This window comes from Cibotium barometz, chromosome 64, assembly GCF_041138505.1.
Source record: "Cibotium barometz isolate CiBa-2024 chromosome 64, ASM4113850v1, whole genome shotgun sequence".
In the NCBI taxonomy this organism is placed as follows: domain Eukaryota; kingdom Viridiplantae; phylum Streptophyta; class Polypodiopsida; order Cyatheales; family Cibotiaceae; genus Cibotium; species Cibotium barometz.
Window position 1 is genome coordinate 9360733 of NC_141109.1, and position 19474 is coordinate 9380206.

The following is a 19474-nucleotide window of genomic DNA, read 5'->3' on the forward strand; positions in this document are numbered from 1 at the left end:
TTTTTTTTAAACGATTAAGATACTCCAAATGCTTGCTAATACTCTAATACATACAAATCAAACAAAAAACACACAAATTAAATAAAAATTAATGATTTTAGTCTATGTTTAACTTAAAAGAGAACTAAAAAACACTAAAAATTACATTCTATTGCATTGTTTGATGCAATGGATGCAAACTAAACCTGATACACACTATGTGCAAGTCCTAGGAACATTAAAAACCACATGAACAACAACAAAAAACAGAGTAAGAATCTATTGCACAATGGGATAGTTCTTGTGTTATGAGAGATATTCACTTATATACATGGCCATAAATGTTCACACTCACTCAAACTGTGGCTGACCGGGCACTTTAGGCTTATAAGAGACCTAATGCTATTACAATGACTACTCTCGTAATATATCCATGAAGTATATCACTTAGGATTTCATCCTAACTTACTACCACACGCTCTTGAAGCGGAAATTACTATAAGGAGCATTACGGGCGCCTGTCCAAGTTGTAGATTTGGACACCATTGCTTCATATCTTGAACGGATGACCTTTTGGTGTATCTACCTTGACTCCTTGATATAAGATAATGGTAGTAGCTCTTGTTAACCCTAGGAATGGGTTAACATTCCCTCCTTCCTGATGCCGATCGTGTCCTCATGATCGCATTGATTTCGTATTTTATGGAAATTTGTTGGCTTCGACCATATACAACAACGTATAATAAGGCCCACCTTGTTGAGTGTTGATTTGCAAGCACATGTGACACATGAATCCTCCTCTCTCCCTTTGACATCCTCTATCCTTCTACTAATTTTACATTCCCAAAGCCAAAGTGGTGTAAAAGTAAGGATATAGAGCACCATGTCACTTTTTTGAGCCACATGGCATTCAATCTAGCCCCACAGGATAACAAGCACCATGTTGCTTTTATGAGCCACATGGCATTCAATCTAGTCCTTCCCCTCTTCTATTAGAGCCGCCTCAAATACACCAATATGAAGCCCTACTCTGAAATACATTAAATACACTACTCTTAGCATCTTCCTTTTCCATAGCTTTTGAAAAAATCTCTTTCATTTCTATAAAGCCATGGACTCTCTCTCATGGACACACACTCAACACATTCATACCTTGTGAAAAGTGTCATCCCTTTGAAGAATGGGTTACGTTCATGTATGATATGGCATGCCCATAGCACATGATCATGATCATAACAGTGCCATTACACTACCCATCATGCCATATCATGTATGATATGGCATGCCCATAGCACATGATCATGATCATAACAGTGCCATTACACTACCCATCATGTGTATTTATTTTTGGTGGTCTTTTGGATCTTTGCGGTTTTCTTGGGGATCTTATGGCTGCAAAATAATTAAATAGATTGCATCTCTAAATGAGACTTTCCCATACACACACACATCTTTCTCTCTCCCCCCCTCTCTCTATTACAAGGCACTCAAAATCGAGATGTAATATTGGAACTTATGTTTGAAAAATAGGCTTTAAGAAACTAAATAGCATCTTCTCTCTCTCTCTCTCTCTCTCTCTCTCTCTCTCTCTTGTTATTATTTTTTCACTTATTAATAATTTCGAGCGTATTTGGGCGCCCAAAATGTACAAATAAAATGATAAAATGCTGAACTAGGGTTCGTATCAAGGCATCGCGAATTGCTTCTGCTTCACTTTCGCCCCTAGCTTTCTGCTGCAGAGAAATACCGGGTACGTTTCCCTCTCTTGGAAGATTCAGCGTAGCGTGTTTTCTCTGAGTGTTTTCCTTTGCCTGCTTGTGTTCGCTTAATGATACCTTGGCTCTTTAATTGTGGGGAATCAGAAGACAGAAGGAGGCAAAGAAAGGGAAGGTGCAGGAATCAGAAGAGAGAGGCGTTGGATTAAATATTAGAAAGGTTCTGCAGAGGGAGAAGCAACGAGAGAGAGAGAGAGAGAGAGAGAGAGAGAGAGAGGGAAGGATTCGATTATGTGTGGTTGGCTGGAAGCAAAATGTAGAAATGACTTGCAGGGGAGAAAGGAAGCATAGGAGGAAAAGAATCTGGAGAGATAGAGGTAAAAATTCGAATGGGGAATCCGAAGAGATTAAGGCAGGAAATGAATCTGAAGAGATAAGGGATAAGAAGTGAAGTAGGAAAGGAATCTGGAGCAAAACAAAGAAGCCGAAGCAAGTTCGTTCAGATTCCTACCTGAGAAGGACAAGGCAAAGGACGATAAATGTACTTGCTTCCATGAGGACAGCTAGTGAATAAGAGGGCAACAGCTAGGAATCAGATGGAGGAGTTAAGGAATCAAAGAAACTTATTGAACAGAGGAAGGTGTAGAGAGGACGAATCAAGAGAGAATGGTGAAGGAATATTCTAAGCTTTTAGAAGAGGGAAGAATCTAAAATACTTGAAAGGAAATGATAAAGGGGCTGTCTATGTATTCGCTAGTATATCAAGAGCTCTGGGGCTCGAAGATCCTAGCATTGCCTTGGTGCACATGTATAACACAATAGCTCTCAAGCTTGAAAGGGATCTGTGAGCGTTAGCAGGTGATGCAGCTTTTATGGCCATGAGATGATGAAGGTGGAGATATTTCTTCGCTAAATGGCTCTATATGTGAGCTTTTGTATATTTTCTCCGAACCACACTGAAATTCTATTACATGCCGATTTAGTCTTTGTTTTTCATGGTTGTTGTAGCTATGTTTTTTTAATACATATAAGGCTGGTTGATTGCAATGAAAATTGCACTGAAGCTCTGTTCTGTATAGCAGGGCCATCTGTGCTATCTGTGGTGACGGTCATTGTCATGTGCGAAGAGTCACAAAAGGCCTGTATGCAGCCAAGATTGATCTGGACCATAAGTTGTATGCATCCTTTGCCTCCTAAGCCTGAATTTGAGGTGTGCTTCTGCACATGTCCTCTTTCCTCCTATCATAGTGAGAGCACTTTGCACTGGTCCTCTGAGCGTGAGGATATTCGGCTTTTCCTGCCAGACAAAGGTCCCTTTTGAGTTTATTTAGGGTTTGGTATTGATAAGAAGATGGCGCTTCAGAATATTGGTGCTAGCAACCGGGATGATGCCTTCTACAGGTACAAGATGCCTAAGTTGGTCACTAAGATTGAAGGCCGGGGAAATGGCATCAAGACAAATCTGGTCAACATGGTGGATGTTGCTAAGGCCTTGGCCAGGTCCCCAGCGTACATTACTAAGTACTTTGGGTGTGAACTTGGGGCTCAATCTAAATTTGATGAGAAAACAGGCACTGCAATTGTCAATGGAGCGCATGACACAGCAAAGCTTGCAGGGCTTCTAGAGAATTTTATCAAGAAATATGTCCAGTGCTATGGATGTGGTAACCCAGAAACTGAAGTTATCATCACAAAAACCCAGATGATCACATTGAAGTGTGCTGCTTGTGGATTCACTTCTGATGTAGACATGAGAGACAAGTTAACCACGTTCATACTGAAGAATCCCCCAGAGCAGAAGAAGAAAAAGAAAGGAATGAGAAGACCTGAGAATGAGCGGCTGAAGGAAGGTGAAGTTGTGGATGAGGAAATGAAACGAGTGAAGAAGGAGTCTAAGAAAAAGAAAGGGCATGATGAGGGTGTGCATGCATCAAAGAAGAAGGCCTCTGGCTCTGATGGAGAGGAGCACTCTCCTGCTACTAGTCAAGTGGATGATTCGGAGAATGCAGCAGCTGAAGAGGACATACAGTGGCAGACCGACACCTCTGTCAAAGCAGCACAGAAGAGAATCAAGGAGCAGCTCACTGCAGCCACAAGTGAGATGGTCATGCTCAATACCATCAGTGAAGAGAAAGACGATGTCAAGGGCAAGTGTGTGAAACCAGCAGCAAAGACAAGCCTGCCAAAGATTGCAGATCCGGTACTTGAAGTGAAAGCAGATGATTCGGCTTCCTTGAAGGAGCTTGGTCTGCATAGCAAGCTGGTTAAGGACTTCAAGGGTTGTCTTGAAAGTGGATACAAGGAGCAGTTCACGGCTGCGACAAGTGAGATGGTCATGCTCAATACCATCAATGAAGAGAGAGAAGATTGCAAGGGCAAGAGTGTGAAACCAGCAGCAAAAAAAACCCTGCCAAAGATTGCAGATCCAGCACTCGAAGTGAAAATAAATGATTCAGCTTCCTCGAAGGAGCTTGGTCTGCATAGCAAGCTGGTTAAGGACTTCAAGGGTTGTCTTGAAAGTGGATACAATGCGAGTCAGCTGGCAGCTCACCTGAAGATGGTTCGTCCACAGTCTTCAGAGCAGGAGGTGATGAATGCGTATTTTGAAGCCTTGTTTTATGGGATTCGTAAGGGACTAACAAAAGAGATAGGGAAGAAGAAATTTTTTCTCACCAAGGCAATTACTGATGAACACTCTCAAGAGCTCTTACTTGGGGCTGTTGAAGCATACTGCTCCTCTGGACCTTTGGAATTGTGCCGGGAGGTTAGTGTATCATTGAAAATGCTGTATGATTTGGATATTCTAGAGGAGGATGTAATTTTGGCTTGGTATGAGCAAGGCTCAGGAGGTCAGGTTAAGCAGCTTGCTAGCCCTTTCGTGGAGTGGCTTCAGAATGCTGAGTCAGAGGAAGAATAATGAAGTCTGTTGTAGTTTGTGTGTCATCCGAGTTAAAATAATTACATTCTCCAGCAGGGCTTGGTTTGGAGATGTGGTTTAAGCAGCTCTTTGTTTTAGCAGTTGGTGTTCTTATGTAATGAAACTGATGGTTGTTTGGCATATTGAGCCGTTATAAATTGTTTTGGGTTTTGATTCTTGTGGCATTGATATTGACTTATCTTGCTCCAACTGGCTTATAGGGTAAGCAGGTGTTCTCTTTGCCTTTATGTTGATAGCTTACACCATGCAAACTGTGTTGCATCTAATGACCCATCTGGCCTTACCCAGAGCCCTCATTTACCACATCGAGCAGCAGTCTTTCTCAGAGCCTTAAATTCCTGCAGTGAGCAGCTGTCGAATGTATTTGGATGTGTGCCATACTAGCCTTTACAATGTGTAAATCAAACGAGTGCAAGACAGTCATCCTCCTGCTAAGGATGTGTGTAAATCAAACGAGTGCAAGACAGTCATCCTCCTGCTAAGGATGTCTCATTTTGTATCGATGCATCTCTCATTTGTTTGATGTTTAAATACATGCTGGAAAAGGGGCATTGCTTGTTTATCAATGCATTATTCTCTTAATAGGTTTTCTGTTTGATGTTTAAACACATGCCATATTTGTTTTAAAAAAAAAAGATATCGGTGAATTAATGTGTCAAAGATTGGGTTGATTTGACGACATACAGTCAATTGATGTTTAAATATATGCCATTAAAAGGGTAATGCCTACACGTTAATACATTGGGTTGTAATATGATGTCGGTGAGGTTTGTTTTCAAGAAAAAAATAAAAAATAAATGTATATGTATATGTACATATATATATATATAAAAGGAAGTCGTCCTAAGGCCAGATTTGAAGGCACAAAAATATCAGTGGCATGCTATGCTTTTCTCTCAAGGGATAAAAGGAAGAGAAGGACCAAAAGGCTAGGTTAACAAACCACACCATGGAAAAGTAAAAGACACATGTCGGTGAGGTTTGTTTTCAAGCAAAAAATAAAAAATAAATGTATATATATATATATATATATATACATATATATATGTATATAAAAAGGAAGTCCTTCCAAGGCCAGATTTGAAGGCACAAAAATATCACTGACATGCTATGCTTTTCTTAAGGGATAAAAGTAAAAGAAGGACCAAAAGGCTCGTACAAACAGCAAACTGCGGTGAGCGTGGATCGAACACGCGACCTTCAGATCTTCAGTCTGACGCTCTCCCAACTGAGCTATCCCCGCCTGATGTTTTTCGTTTCTTGTAAAATAAAAATTAACAAACATCTGTTGTGGGTATGGATGGCTATGATAAATTTGTGGTCAGTGGAACGAATAGCCGCCTTGCTATGCAACATTGGCGTGTAGACGAACATTTCCCTTAATACCTACAAGCGTGTTACTCCTCCCTTTTAATAAATGTGGTAGATTCTTCAACACCCCCTCGCATTCAATAGTCTAATGCCTTTTAGTCAATATGATGATGTCATTCATATCACGAATCCTTATAAGAGTTTTTTTTTTTGGGGGGGGGGGGGTCCTACAAGGTTTTTTTAATCACTGAGCATTGTACCCTTCTTCAAGGATCATTTTCCAACATCAAATCATTTGTTGCTCAATCAACTTACACATCAGCAATGTTAAGGACATAAGATTTTGTAGCATTGCAATGAAAGCTCCATTCTATTTGAAGCACAGTGTAGAAAATAACCAATGCCTAGAAATGAAAAGAATTCTTTACCATAAATGGCATGATCAGATGTGATGTAGAATTGATTGCTAAGACTATCCCTAACATGAAACAATCTAAATGAACATAGCAATGGAATAATTTTCTGTAGTATCACTAGATTACATGCCAAAGTTCCCATCAACATCACAACCACAATAGAGGGAAGAGTCCTACATGCATTAACCAAATGTGACTAATGCAAACATTGGTGGCAATGATCAAACTAGAGGGAACATGCATTGACCAAATAATATGAATAATGCCAACATTGGTGGAACGATCAAAATCCCCTTTATCCCAAAAAAAAAACACAGAGCAAAAGGTTGTTTACACTAAAAAATTCAATCATGGAAATTTTTGAAAGTCATGACCTACTATAGCCAATTGTGTGCTTTTTATTCAAATTTCCACTAAAAGACAAAGGCTATGAAAAATGTCTTGGATTGACTAAACCACTCCTCACTTCTTGCCACTATAGTCTTTCATGATGTTTGAGCAAAAATCAAACCCAATAGTTTTCATGCATGAAGTAGGGATTGAGTCAACTTTATGCTTCAATTGAATGGCCTTTTGAGCTAGCTTGTGTTATTAAAATAAGAATTTTTTTCTTATACTTTTATGTACACCAAAGTACTCAAAGAAATAATTAACCTAATAGTTCTAGTGAAAAGCATTGCAAAACATTTATAAAACAAGGTTTCTTACAAAATGATAATCCCCCATTTCATAAAAAATAGTAAATAAAAGCAAGCAAGGTGTAATCAAGTCTAAAATTGATCAAATTTATTGGTGGCAATAATCAAGCCCCCCTCTCTTTCCCAAGGAAAAGCACAACATGAAAAGCTATTGAAACTCAAACATAGAGGTGGTGCCTACTCTACAAGGGCTAGACTTTGCTTTCACCATGATTTGATGTTTTGTCAATGAAGTCTCTTTACTTTCCTTGGCTTGTCCTTGCAACGTATGATTAAAGGGGTTACATTTTAATGCACCCTACCTATATGCTTTCAATACATATAGGCTATAAGTTGAATACTTTTTGACATACCTACACATTCTTGCTGAAGTAGTGGCACAAGGAAGCCTAAATGCCACATGTATATACATGTGCTTTTTCATGTGTTCTTTATATTTATCTCTCTTTCTCTCATGGGTCCCACTCCATGCATAATAAGCAATCTCTATAGACCCTTTGTAACCTTGGAAATTATGGTGATGGACATTGTGTTGTTTAGACTAATTCTTTTGAATATGGTTGGATGATTATTGTCAAGTAACTATGAAAGAGGAATCCAAGGAAAAAATTAGAGGCAAAATTTAGCCCAAAGGCTAATTTTCAAGGGTCTTCCAAAAGTCCTGGGCTATTTTAGACTAAAAAATGGTGACTTTTTAATATATTAGCCCAAGGTAGCATTTTTGGGAAGAAAAATCGTCAAATTTATACTAAAAGTGAGCATATATTTTGAAAATTTCAAACATTCGCCAAAGTTTCCTACAGACTCTACCTTCTATCAAAGAACGATTCACCAACCCATCTTTACTTTGACCATAGGATATGTCCTTATTTTTTATCGTGGAGGAATCTATATGGAGGAATCTATAAAATGGTGAAAAGGTGTAGATGAAATTGTTTGGAAAGAGATGCATTTACGAAAGTAAAGCTGGTAGTAGATGAGATTGAGAGAGCTCCACTTAGAATTATAAAATGATTTACTTGCTTCATGTGGGTGAGGGTTTGATTAGCAATGAGATTGTGTGTGATTGACTTGGTTTTATAATGATCATTATGTGAAACTCTAGTAATGTTAATTGTTCTGCTTATCCAACCATGAATTCTTTAGTGGTTTTTGCTCCTCCCTAGTTGGGGATTCTTTAATAGTTGAGATAGAGGAAGAGAGACATTGAGAGTGGTGCCTTATCAACACCATGTCAACACATTGACAACTTGAGTGCTTTTCCCTGAAGCTACCAATAGAGCACATGGCTAGCATCATACAAGCATCCTCTTCATCAAACAACAGTGCAATGAGCTCTATTCTTAAGAAATTTCTCCTCTCTAGACTTATATAGCTTATCCCCTCATCGCCTTTGCCCACAGGGCCTTTTCCCACCATAGCCCACTTAACTCTACCGTTTAGCATTTAATTGCATTCAATTGCTGAAATCTTTTTCACATTCTCTTGAGCATGTTTGTCATGGAGCTGTAGTTGGCAAAGTTTGAGAAGAACTTAACTCTACCGTTTAGCATTTAATTGCATTCAATTGCTGAAACCTTTTTCACATTCTCTTGAGCATGTTTGTCATGGAGCTGTAGTTGGCCAAGTTTGAGAAGAACTTGCTATCTGTGCTGATTTTGGCATAATTAGCAAAAGGGAAGGCCGAGTTAGAGCGAATCCAACTGGCTCTATTATCCCTAGCAAAATGGGTTGTGTGAGAAAGCCAGGTTAGCTGTTGAAGACCAAATTTTGGTCTCAATTTGGAAATATTTGCACTATTTTTCTTGGGGGTATCTTTTTGTATTTTGGTCTCACAATGAAACCAAAAAATTGATGGAGAAAGGGAAAACAAACAAACAATTGAAAGCATTTAATAAGTGCTAAGGCCTTTCAATGCATGAAAAGCAATATAAAACATAAAAAATCAGCATGTCACTTACCCGAGTGCTCGTACACATATCTGTACATGCATAACCAAAGGTTGGTGGATCAAGGAATGGATATATGTCCATGTAGCCATATCTTTATGGATATTTCCCTAGAGCAAAATCTCCTCTTAATCTAGTGGGTTATGCCTTCAGAGCCTTAACATGGGCTTTAAGTCGATCTCAACACATTACAGGTGGGTAGTAGAGCTATATGGTTTGGCAAAGGTAAGCATGGTAGAGGCACAACACACATGCTCTCAAGCTTTCTATCTCTCTTGCACATCTCTTGAATTAATGCGTTAGCCCCAAAAGATCTCTTTGCATTATGTGTAAAAGTCCATACATTCACTTATAAACTTGGCTATGAGGGGAAGGTGTGGCAACAATGGCGGATCTACCAATCCCACAAAGTATCGAGATCTTCAGCATGCAACAAACCATCAAATGACTAGAAGAAGACAAAGCTACAAAGGGAAATTGTAAGATTCCTCCCTCCAGCTTTTGAGGTGTGCAGGTGTAAGAACCTCCCCTTCTGATCTTCTAATTATTCCCCTCTCTGGAAATAAAAGAAAGATCCTGTTTTACCCTGTTTTGGCCTGGAGAGAGAAAATGTCTAGAGGGAGGTAATTCAAAATTGAGATATTTTTGGATATAAAAATCCTCCTAATGTCTAAAATGGTTTCCCCAGAAACAGAAATTCAAAAAGAACTTTCTAATGTGCAATTGGAATTAATTAAAAATAGGTATAAAGGACCTTAGCCTAAGGCTCCAGATTTTCAAATTTTTTTGGATTATGGTCCAATTAAGGTTCCTATGGACCAATAAGATTAATCCAAATGTAGGGAGGAGATAAATTGAAGAATAAAAGAAACCCCCCCCAAAAATGGGTAAATGCTCACATAAGATGAAGAGTGGACTAAGGACCAAAGAAAACAATTTAAAAATTAAATTTTGACACCTCAGTGTGGGGATCTCCCCTCATGAAGTAGGGGCCTTTTTCTCATCATTATCCCCAATTTTTAATCAATAAAATGAGATATTTTCATCTCTCCTCTCTCCTATTTCAAAACTAGATCCAAAAAGTAAGCTGAACTGACCCAAAAATGGTCAAAAATTGACCAAACTCATCTGGAAAATTCTAGAATCAGTTTGCTTGGTTAGAGGCTCACTTTTTCCTATAAATAGAAGCCTTCCCCTTTGTAAAAGCTTAATGGTGTTTATGCACTATTACTCTGCTCCTGTCCTGAGCCATCTACATTGATTTTTTTAATAATTCAATTGTTTTTGGCCTAATCCTCTCCAAAGTGAATTGGTGGCCACTCTTGCTTCAAACAAGAGTAGAACCCTCAATCCCTCAAGCCAAAGGAGAGCTTACAAGCTCCATGTAAGCTAAGTTTCTTACTTGTTTAATAAAGAATCTATGGTTTTCTTAATTTTTATGTTTTGCAGATGTTGAATTAAATTCAAATGCTATGCCTTTGATAAAAAGGCCACCCCCTTCTCCTCTTTCCATTCCAACCTTTCTCAATCCTAGAAAGATTAACTAAAGGATTAATTAAACTCTTCTTATTATTTACTCTCTTGAATTTAGAAACTTGTGTAGATTAGAGTTCTATAAATCTAATTTGGGTTAATTTAAGTTAAATAAAGAATGATAAAAATGAGAAATGGTCAGCCATACAAAGGAGGTTATGGTAAATTTTTTTGAAATTTTGTGGAAAAGAAAGTTTGCGGGATGTGAGTGAATCAGATGTGATGTAAATTGGGATAGATGTGATATGTGATGTGAGTGATATGATGTGATGAGAGTGGATATGGGTGTGCTTTGCATGGTGGTCCATGTGATCTATACATGGTCATAATGGATTGCTCAAGATATTTATATGCTTGGTGTCATCTTGGTATGGTATGTGCAATCCATGTGATCTGCATACAAGCTTCTCGAGATCTTTGCATGTCTAGCCTTGCCCTAGTGTGGCTTATATGGTCCATATGGTGTCAACTCAAGCACATACATGGTCAGAATAGGCTATTAGAAGTCTTTACATGCTTAGTATCATCATGACATGACTACATGGTTAGAATGGGATGCATGTGATATTTATGTGGTCGGTATATCCCCTATGTGGTGTCTATGGTTCATGTGTAGATATATATGGGCTTTGTATCTCGTTGATGTATATGATGAAAATGTGATTTTTGAGTGGTTTGTATGATCCACATGGTTTTTGTATGGTTGGAATGGACTACATGTGGTCTTGGTGTGGTAGTATTGTTCCTATCTCTTCTTCGTGCGGCTCATTTGATCTGTTTATTACTAGAATGGGATCCATGTGATTTTTATATGTTTAATATAGTCTTTGTGTGGTCCATATGGTTTGTATAGTTTGCATCAGTTAAAAATTGATTGGACTTCTCTCTCTCTCTCTCTCTCTCTCTCTCTCTCTCTCTCTCTCTTCAATAGGCATTAAACCTAAGCAAGAGTGCCCTCCCCCCTTTTTTTCCTCTCTCAATTGAGAGAGAGAGAGAAAGAGAGAGACTTAATTTGGATATATATATATATATATATATATATATATATATATATATATATATATAGAGAGAGAGAGAGAGAGAGAGAGAGAGAGAGAGAGAGAGAGAGAGAGAGAGGCATTAAACCTCAAAAAAGGGGGGAGGGCTCTAGCGCCCCTGACGCTATAGCTCTCCCCCGTCTCTCTCTCTCTCTCTCTCTCTCTCTCTCTCTCTCTCTCTCTCTCTCAATTGAGTCTTTCTTTATATCTCTCTCAATAATGAGAGTCTCTCTCTCTCTCTCTCTCTCTCTCTCTCTAATTTGTTGGGTGGTGATTTATGTGTAAAGCAAGTGAGATGTAAAGGAGATGTGATATTTAATACGAAGAGACCTCAAAGATTTATGTTATATCTAGTAAATTCATGCCAAAATAGACGTTTAAAGGAGTGGGCATGGTTTGAGAGAGAGACAGAGACCTCTCATTATTGAGAGAGAGAGAGACAGAGAAAAGGGAGCGCCCGGTGCTACAACCCTCCCCCACTTTTTTTCTTCTCTCTCTCAATTGACTCTCTCTCTCTCTCTCTCTCTCTCTCTCTCTCTCTCTCTCTCTACAGCTGTGCGTGAGGTAGTGCATCCATCGTTGGATCTTGGCTTTTGTGAAGTATTTGAGGTTAGCTTCATCGAAGAGCTTGTGCACCATCGTCACCATCCCTTGGGATTTCGCTCCAAGATGTTAACATAATATTCAATAACAAAACCATAGAAATTATATCGGCCAAGTTTACTAGCCCAACTTCACCTTCAATGTGGGCGCCCATAAATATATCCTTTAGGTATGAAGGCCAAGGGATAGTTCTTATGGGTTTTGAGTGAGGGCGCTCGTGATTGGCAAGTGAGCCCACGTGAGTGAGTAATGGGCCTCTTGTTAGTTGGATGCCCATATCCATTCACACAAATATGTGAGGCCATTCAACCTTTGATCGACAAGTTATGCATATGGTTAGTCCTTTTATACTCACACCAAAGTGTTTCCCAAGAGCTCTCTTGGAGCATGTACACATATCTTCTTTTATGCTTGGGGCAGCTCTTGGAATTGTCTAGAGATCATGACCATACACACTAACCCTAAACCCAAAAGAGCCTTGAAAAAATTTGATTAATGGCCTGAGCAAAACTGATTAGAAGGCTAAATTTGACCCCATGGGTGGGGGACAAAGAGAACGAACAAGTCCAATAAATAAGGACTTTTCTAGTGCATGTACTCTCTTACTACCCCACTTTTTAGCCCCTAGAGTCTCCTATTATCCCACTTCTACCATAATATGTCCATCTTTCCACGTTAACGTCATAGTAGCTCCATGCGTCACAATTACACATTAGCTCTTGCATTAATGCTCAACCTTGGAAAAAAAATCCAAAATTTAAATTTTAAGCTTACTGCATTCAAAAAGTACCACCCAATCAAGGATATCATAATATTTAAGCTCTTACAATACTTATAATAATAATGTCTTCAAGAGATGCTGCTTATGTCCACTAAGCATATCCATCTCATGGAGTAAGAAAAGTCTTCTTAGTTGGAGGAATAGCTTGCTATTCAAAAATAGTTTGTTCAATGCTCCACCCTCGTGTTGTTATTTTGCAGGTGACGGATGTGCTCTTTTTGTAAGGCCTCCTATATGAGACAGACTAGCCATTGTGTGGGGAGCATGCACTTGGTAGTTCTTAATTTAGGCATTGGGATGTGGTTATATGGTGATGATACAACTTATGTACTTTGCCAAGCAGGATCCATGCTTGTGGCTTGTATTATGGGCTATTATGTGACCACTTTCTATTTGAAGGCAAATTTAGAGAGATGTCGTATGCTTTGTTGTGTTCTCTTTTGTTATTTTTAAAGAGACGTTGTATGCTTTGTTGTGTTCTCTTTTGTTGTCATATGTTTCAATCTTGATACACATGTCTTGGTGTTGGTTCGCGGACTCCAAAGTGCTCACTTGTTGTGTAATTGATTTTGAATCGTAATGATTTGCATGTGACTTTCCACATTCACTGATGAACCTGAAGGTGTACTAGCTGTGAAGGAAAAGTTTTACACAAAAACACATGTAAGCCATTCCTAGATGTGTTGAATTTGTGTTGCACACCTAGTATGGTGTTCTCATTACTGGCCTTAGCCTTCTTGTTGTGTGCTTGTTCCTTGAAATGTGTCGCTCGATTTTTTCCTTGCTTGAAAAGTTTTGCTCGGAGAACGGGAGGACTATTTCTCTCTCTCTCTCTCTCTCTAAATTGAGAGAGATCTCTCTCTCAGTTTAGAGAGAGAGAGAGAGAGAGAGAGAGAGAGAGAGAGAGAGCTATTGAATTTAGAGAAAGACATACATTTGCCTCACTTCGTTTTATCAATCAAACTTGCCAAGGAACCTAAGCAACTTTGCATACCTCTACCTTGCAATGTTTACTCACATAAGCCCGATCGGGAGATCGAAAGGATCCGGCAAGAACACGAAACTCTAGAGGCTTAGGAAGGAAAATAGATTTTCTTTGGGATGACAAGTTTTCAATAAAAAATTGCATCTTCGTCGATTATGTACTTTGGCCCTCCTGTTGATAGATATGTGGATCGCTCTCTTTCTCTAAATTGAGGAGAGAGAGAGGAGCTCACTCTCTCTCTCTCTCTCTCTAAATCTAGAGAGAGAGAGAGATAGAGAGAGAGAGAGAGAGAGAATTTGAGCATCAATAAACTAAACCACTATACCATGCAAACCTTAACCAATAAATAAATAAAAATAAACAACTAATTAATCCACTGCAGTAAAAAAATGTGGGTCCCTATTTACATGAATTTCCTTCTCCCTCTTATGTTTTACCGTAGGCAGGCAGGAGAGAGAGAGAGAGAGAGATGGAGGGGAAACACAGGTGAGAACCTGGTCTCAATATCATCACCACCAAAAGGAATACATGTCTCGAGCAAGAGGGGAGAAAACCTCGTATGTGAGGGACTACAGCAATCAATGGTAAGCAAGCAGTGAAGAATGAGGGAGGCAAGCCAGCTATATATATGCGCATGTGTAGGCAGCCAACTAGAGATAAAATCCTCTACGACTGGGGAAAATACCCAAGATTCCATAAAATGGGGAATGATATGGGAAAATATATGTGAGGGGTGACCAGACCCTCTAGCTAACATGGTCAGCCCTAGAGGCTAAAATAGGACACCTAACAGGAAGCCAGCAAGAAGGGGATGATGTCTAACACCCCCTCTAAGCACCAGATGCTCAGTGAACTCCAAGAAGCCAAAGACATCATCCTCGATCAAAGATGAAAGAATGTAGAAATAGGTACCAAGAAAGCTCCACAAGTAATCTCCTCAGCAACTCAGCTACAAAAGCAACATAACAAGCTGCCAGGTACACCGCTCCTCTGGAAGAAAACAACCATGTAGGCTGCGACGTGCTGCTCCAAATAATGGTTCCAAACCCAAGTGTAAGAACACTCCCCGAAGTCGAATGTCGTGTATCTAGCCTGGAGAAGGTATGAAAAACCTCATAGATTTGCCCATGAGTTGCCCAATGCTGTGCATAAGCACATGCCACTGAGGTGGGCATCGCAAGATGAAAGGACTCCACATCCCCCTCTGAAAACTGATATCATCGGACTGGTATACCTGATTCTGATCCAAATCCAAGAAACTCTAGAAGTACCACTATGCCCCAAGCACGGTTAGCAACCACAGATCCAAAGCATCTCACTGGGTCCAAAAAACCATCCTCCAAAACAACAAACTTGCAGAGCTGGCAGGGGGAGGGGCATCCTTAGAAGCATCACAAAGAGAGGCAGAGGTAGACTCCTCACAATGAGGAAGGAAAGCAAGAATATAAACTGCAGTGGTAACAAAGTCCTCAAAAGCATCACTGATAGGAGAAGATTGTTCCATAAGTAGAATCAGATGCCAAGAATCACCAACAAATAAATGATCCATGTGAAAGGATCACACCTTAAGGGAAAAACACCCTCCTTGTTCTGGAAACACTGCAAGGAACACAAGCTTGGACACAATAAACTCTGCTCAGGATCTCTGAAAAGATCACTGCTCTCCTCCAAAATTTGTAAACTCCTGTCTTACAGAAGAAAGTCTCCACAGAAACAAAACAGCTCCCGAAACTGATCCTCAAGTGAAGTAGCTTAGAGATAGGCCCCTCTAAGTGTAGAAAACTCATGTGGGAAGCAAAACACAGCCAAAACACTGCTATCCAGCAAAAAATAGCACTCCACTGCCACAACAGAAGGCAAGGAATATGGAGAAACAAAGAAACTGTGTAGGCCAAGAACAAAACACAAGTATAGATGCTCCAAAATCAGCAAAACACTGACTGAAATCTAAAATTCAGAATCCTCCTCAAGTACCAAACTGCCTCCAAAGCCACGATCTGTGTCCACTGGAGAAGAAAATGTAGCCAAACAAGGGCTACAAACCTGAAAATTCAGGCCAACTAGTGTCCACACCTCCTATGAGGAAAAATGCTGAAGAGAAGGTACCTTCGGGTCCACACAGATGAAGCCCAGGTGAAGGTAGAGCTACCAGCAAGATCAGTTTAGGAAAAAAACGCAGCAACAAGGGCTGGAATTCTGAAAATGCAGAGGTAAAAGGGGTGGTACAACGGGCTGAATATGGAAAAAATAGTAGATATATGATACCACCCAAGCCTCAGATCAGCAAATCAGCATCAGAAACACGTAGAAGAAAAAAATGCAGCAAATATTGTCTACTGCTGCCCTATACAAAACAGGCAACTAGCACTACAGTGGGGGTATGAATGCCGAGAACTGTTGTAAACTGCTGTAGACAGCCCACCTGTAGAAAAACGCAGCAACCTATGTGCTGTTGCCTTGAAAAAAGTACAAAAAACAGGTGTTCTCAGAGGTCAAACTGATGAAGAAGGACCACGGGCTACTGGAGAAGAAACACCTAGAAGAGGCAGGTGGTTAGTAGCACTTTTGAGAAAAAAATGCAGGTTTGTCCACCTTGCTGAAAACGCAAAAACACAGGAGGGAGAGGAGGGAGCATCCAACACTGAAAATCACCGGCACTCTGATACCATGATAGAATGTGCACAGCAGAAGAAGGGAAAATGGAAACACAGGAGAGAATGTGTGAGAGAGAGATGGAGAGGAAACACAAGTGAGAACCTGCTCTTAATATCATCATCAAAAGGAATACATGTCTCGTGCAAGAGGGGAGAAAACCTCGTATGTGAGGGATTGCAACAAACAATGCTAAGCAAGTAGTGAAGAATGAGGGAGGCAAGCCAGCTATATATATGCCCATGTGTAGGTAGCCAACTAGAGATAAAATCCTCCATGACTGGAGAAAATACCCAAGACTCCATAAAATGGAATATGGGAAAATATATGTGAGGGGTGACCAGCCCCTCTAGCTAACATGGTTAGCCCTAGAGGCTAAAATAGGACACCAGATAGGAAGCTAGCAAGAAGGGGATGATGTCTAACAATCCCATCATGCATACATACAGCCTATTTGGTGCCCATACATGCCCTTGTGTATACATATAACCCATCTGTCTCACAAACAACCCATCTCATGCACATACAACCCATCCCATGCACACATGTAGCATCACACTCACATGTAGCCCATCGTACACACCTACAACTCATATTGTGGTCACATGCAACCTATACAATGCCTATACACTGCATTTCGCACACATACAACTTATCCCATACACATACAACCCATCTTGTGCCAATATAGCCCCTCCCACACACATGTAGCCCTTTTAGCTCACATACAACCCACCTCATGGCCATACAACCCATCTCGCACGCATACAGTCCATCTATCTCACAAACAAACAGGTCCTCACGTGTACATACAACCCATATAGCTCACAAATAGCCCATCTCATGGCTATATAGTCAACCTCGCACACATACAATCCATCCATGTCACACACATATAGTCCATCCATCTCATGGTGGCCATATAGCCCATCTCATGGCCATATAGTACATCTCGCACATATACAATCCATCCATGCCGCCCACATATAGTCCATCCATCTCATGGTGATATATCCCATCCCATGGGCATTTAACCCATCCATCTCATGGTGATATATCCCATCCCATGGGCATTTAACCCATCCCACACATATAATATGCATGGTATATCATGGGCATACATGATGGCATGCATGACCATCATGGTGATGTTGTATGTATGCACATGTATAATCCCATGCTGACATGGACACACTCTTACCACCTTATCACCTCGGGTCTGCGTCAGCAAAACCTTGGCACCAAAGCTCGCCAAAATTAAAACAGCTCACCGCTAAATGCTCACCAAAAAATTAACCTCTATTTGGACTGCCATCATCAAAGCTCCTTACCTGGGAGCACACAGGTGGGCGGAGAGCCATAAATTTATAATCAAAGTTTGCAAGAAATAGTATTATTTAGTCTCCACTTCTTTCTGCGAGATTCAATGCTTTATATTGTGTTCTGCTATTCTATTTTCTTACAAGAAGACACTAGGAAGCTCAATCTAGCTTTAGCAGGTTGTTTGGCAATTGATCAGGCCTATTGTGATTGACACCACATGAGAAATGGGAAATGTGTAACAATTTGATGTTCGTAAAGAGTAAAGAGTTGACTATGAAAAGGTTGTTCAAGTAGAGAACTTTTCAATGAAGTTTGAGGGGGTATCTAGAGAACTAGGGGATGGCTTAGATTTAACTACTAGAAATCTACTTGTTAATGCAACTAAAGGCAGATAAAACAAAGGCTACTTTGCCAATAGCATATACCTTAATAAAAAAAAGGACTTCTCATTATTTATTGATGCATTCCTTCAAATCCTTCCCTACATATACTTGCCACATGCCATGAATTTGTTAGGTTCCCCTAGTATGTGCAACTATCCCATCATCTTGTGAATGGCTCATCTTATTCCAACCTATGCACCAACTCCACAAATGTGTTATCATTCATCTTATTCACATAGTATACAGACCAACAATAGTGCACACAACTATGCATCAACTCAACAACACATAATCCCTACCTTAAGCCCTTCTAAAGTATCAGATAGTTCCTAGAAGTTCTTATTTTCCACAAATAAGTATATCTAATGAAACCGCTCGCATCATGGGGAGACACACCATCCAACCAAATACCATCCGGTTCATCACTTCAATCATATTACCATAACCAAAAAATTAATAAAACAATCATAAAAGCATAGTATAGCATAAAAACACAAAAGAGAACTATTGGGTGCAATCTATCGCCCCTTAAGAAGTGTTGGCCCTTCTCCACCTCTTGAGTATTTATGATTTATTAATAAAAATATCCCATAAGCCAAAAATAGATGCATGCTTATGCATGGGCTTGCCCTTTACAAAAATGGGGGTTGCGTTCCTATCTAACACAAGCTTAGGTAAAGTGTTCCTATCTAGCCACTAAAGGAGAATTACAAAAAAAGAACCAATATAACAAAAGTGGGTAGCTCAATAGGTCCACGCCCAAATACATCAAAATGGGGTGGCCAACAACAATACAAAATCTCGTAGTAGATACTACAGCAAAAATACCAAAGTGACAACCACCCCGGTAGTAGCTCACACCATATCACCGCCATCATGTCCCAACCGTTCTAGCTTACGAGCACAAAGCCTGTCAATCTCACCAACCTATAAGGTTGTCCATTCAAATACACTACAAGTTAGCAACACATGCTAAAAGTCCACGACAAGAACATAAGTAATAAATCCAACACTTAGTTTTAGCCATCCCTAATTTCATATGTCCTACACATGGAATATTCAGAATCACCCAAGTGCCATGCTACGAACATAGTGGTAATTAGACATCCCCAATTAACCACATAAAGATGGATGAACAAACCGTGAGACATCCCTCCTGCCCGCCGAGATA

At 39.9% G+C, this 19474-nt stretch overlaps 1 protein-coding gene and 1 non-coding gene across 3 annotated transcripts; one reads left to right on the top strand and one right to left on the bottom strand.

Annotated features, from left to right (window-relative positions):
• Positions 1-1591: 1591 nt before the first annotated feature.
• LOC147603286 (eukaryotic translation initiation factor 5-like) lies at positions 1592-4788 on the top strand. 2 transcript variants are annotated; one of them, XM_086796597.1, is made up of 3 exons: positions 1666-1729; positions 1842-2586; positions 2777-4788. In XM_086796597.1, the coding sequence occupies exon 3, from the start codon at positions 3046-3048 to the stop codon at positions 4609-4611; it is 1566 nt and encodes a 521-aa protein (XP_086652723.1). In that variant the 5' UTR covers positions 1666-1729; positions 1842-2586; positions 2777-3045; the 3' UTR covers positions 4612-4788. The 2 variants fall into 2 exon arrangements, with proteins under 2 accessions (XP_086652722.1, XP_086652723.1); XM_086796596.1 differs by lacking the exon at positions 1842-2586 and having other exon boundaries at positions 1592-1729.
• A 1014-nt stretch (positions 4789-5802) lies between these two features.
• Positions 5803-5875, bottom strand: TRNAF-GAA (transfer RNA phenylalanine (anticodon GAA)). Its single transcript has one exon. It is a non-coding gene; the product is annotated as a tRNA-Phe (tRNA).
• Between the last annotated feature and the right edge of the window lie 13599 nt (positions 5876-19474).

What these genes read in the sequence shown, in the direction of transcription:
- LOC147603286 (XM_086796596.1), top strand. Translation starts at nt 3,046, where the DNA reads ATGGCGCTTCAGAATATTGGTGCTAGCAACCGGGATGATGCCTTCTAC.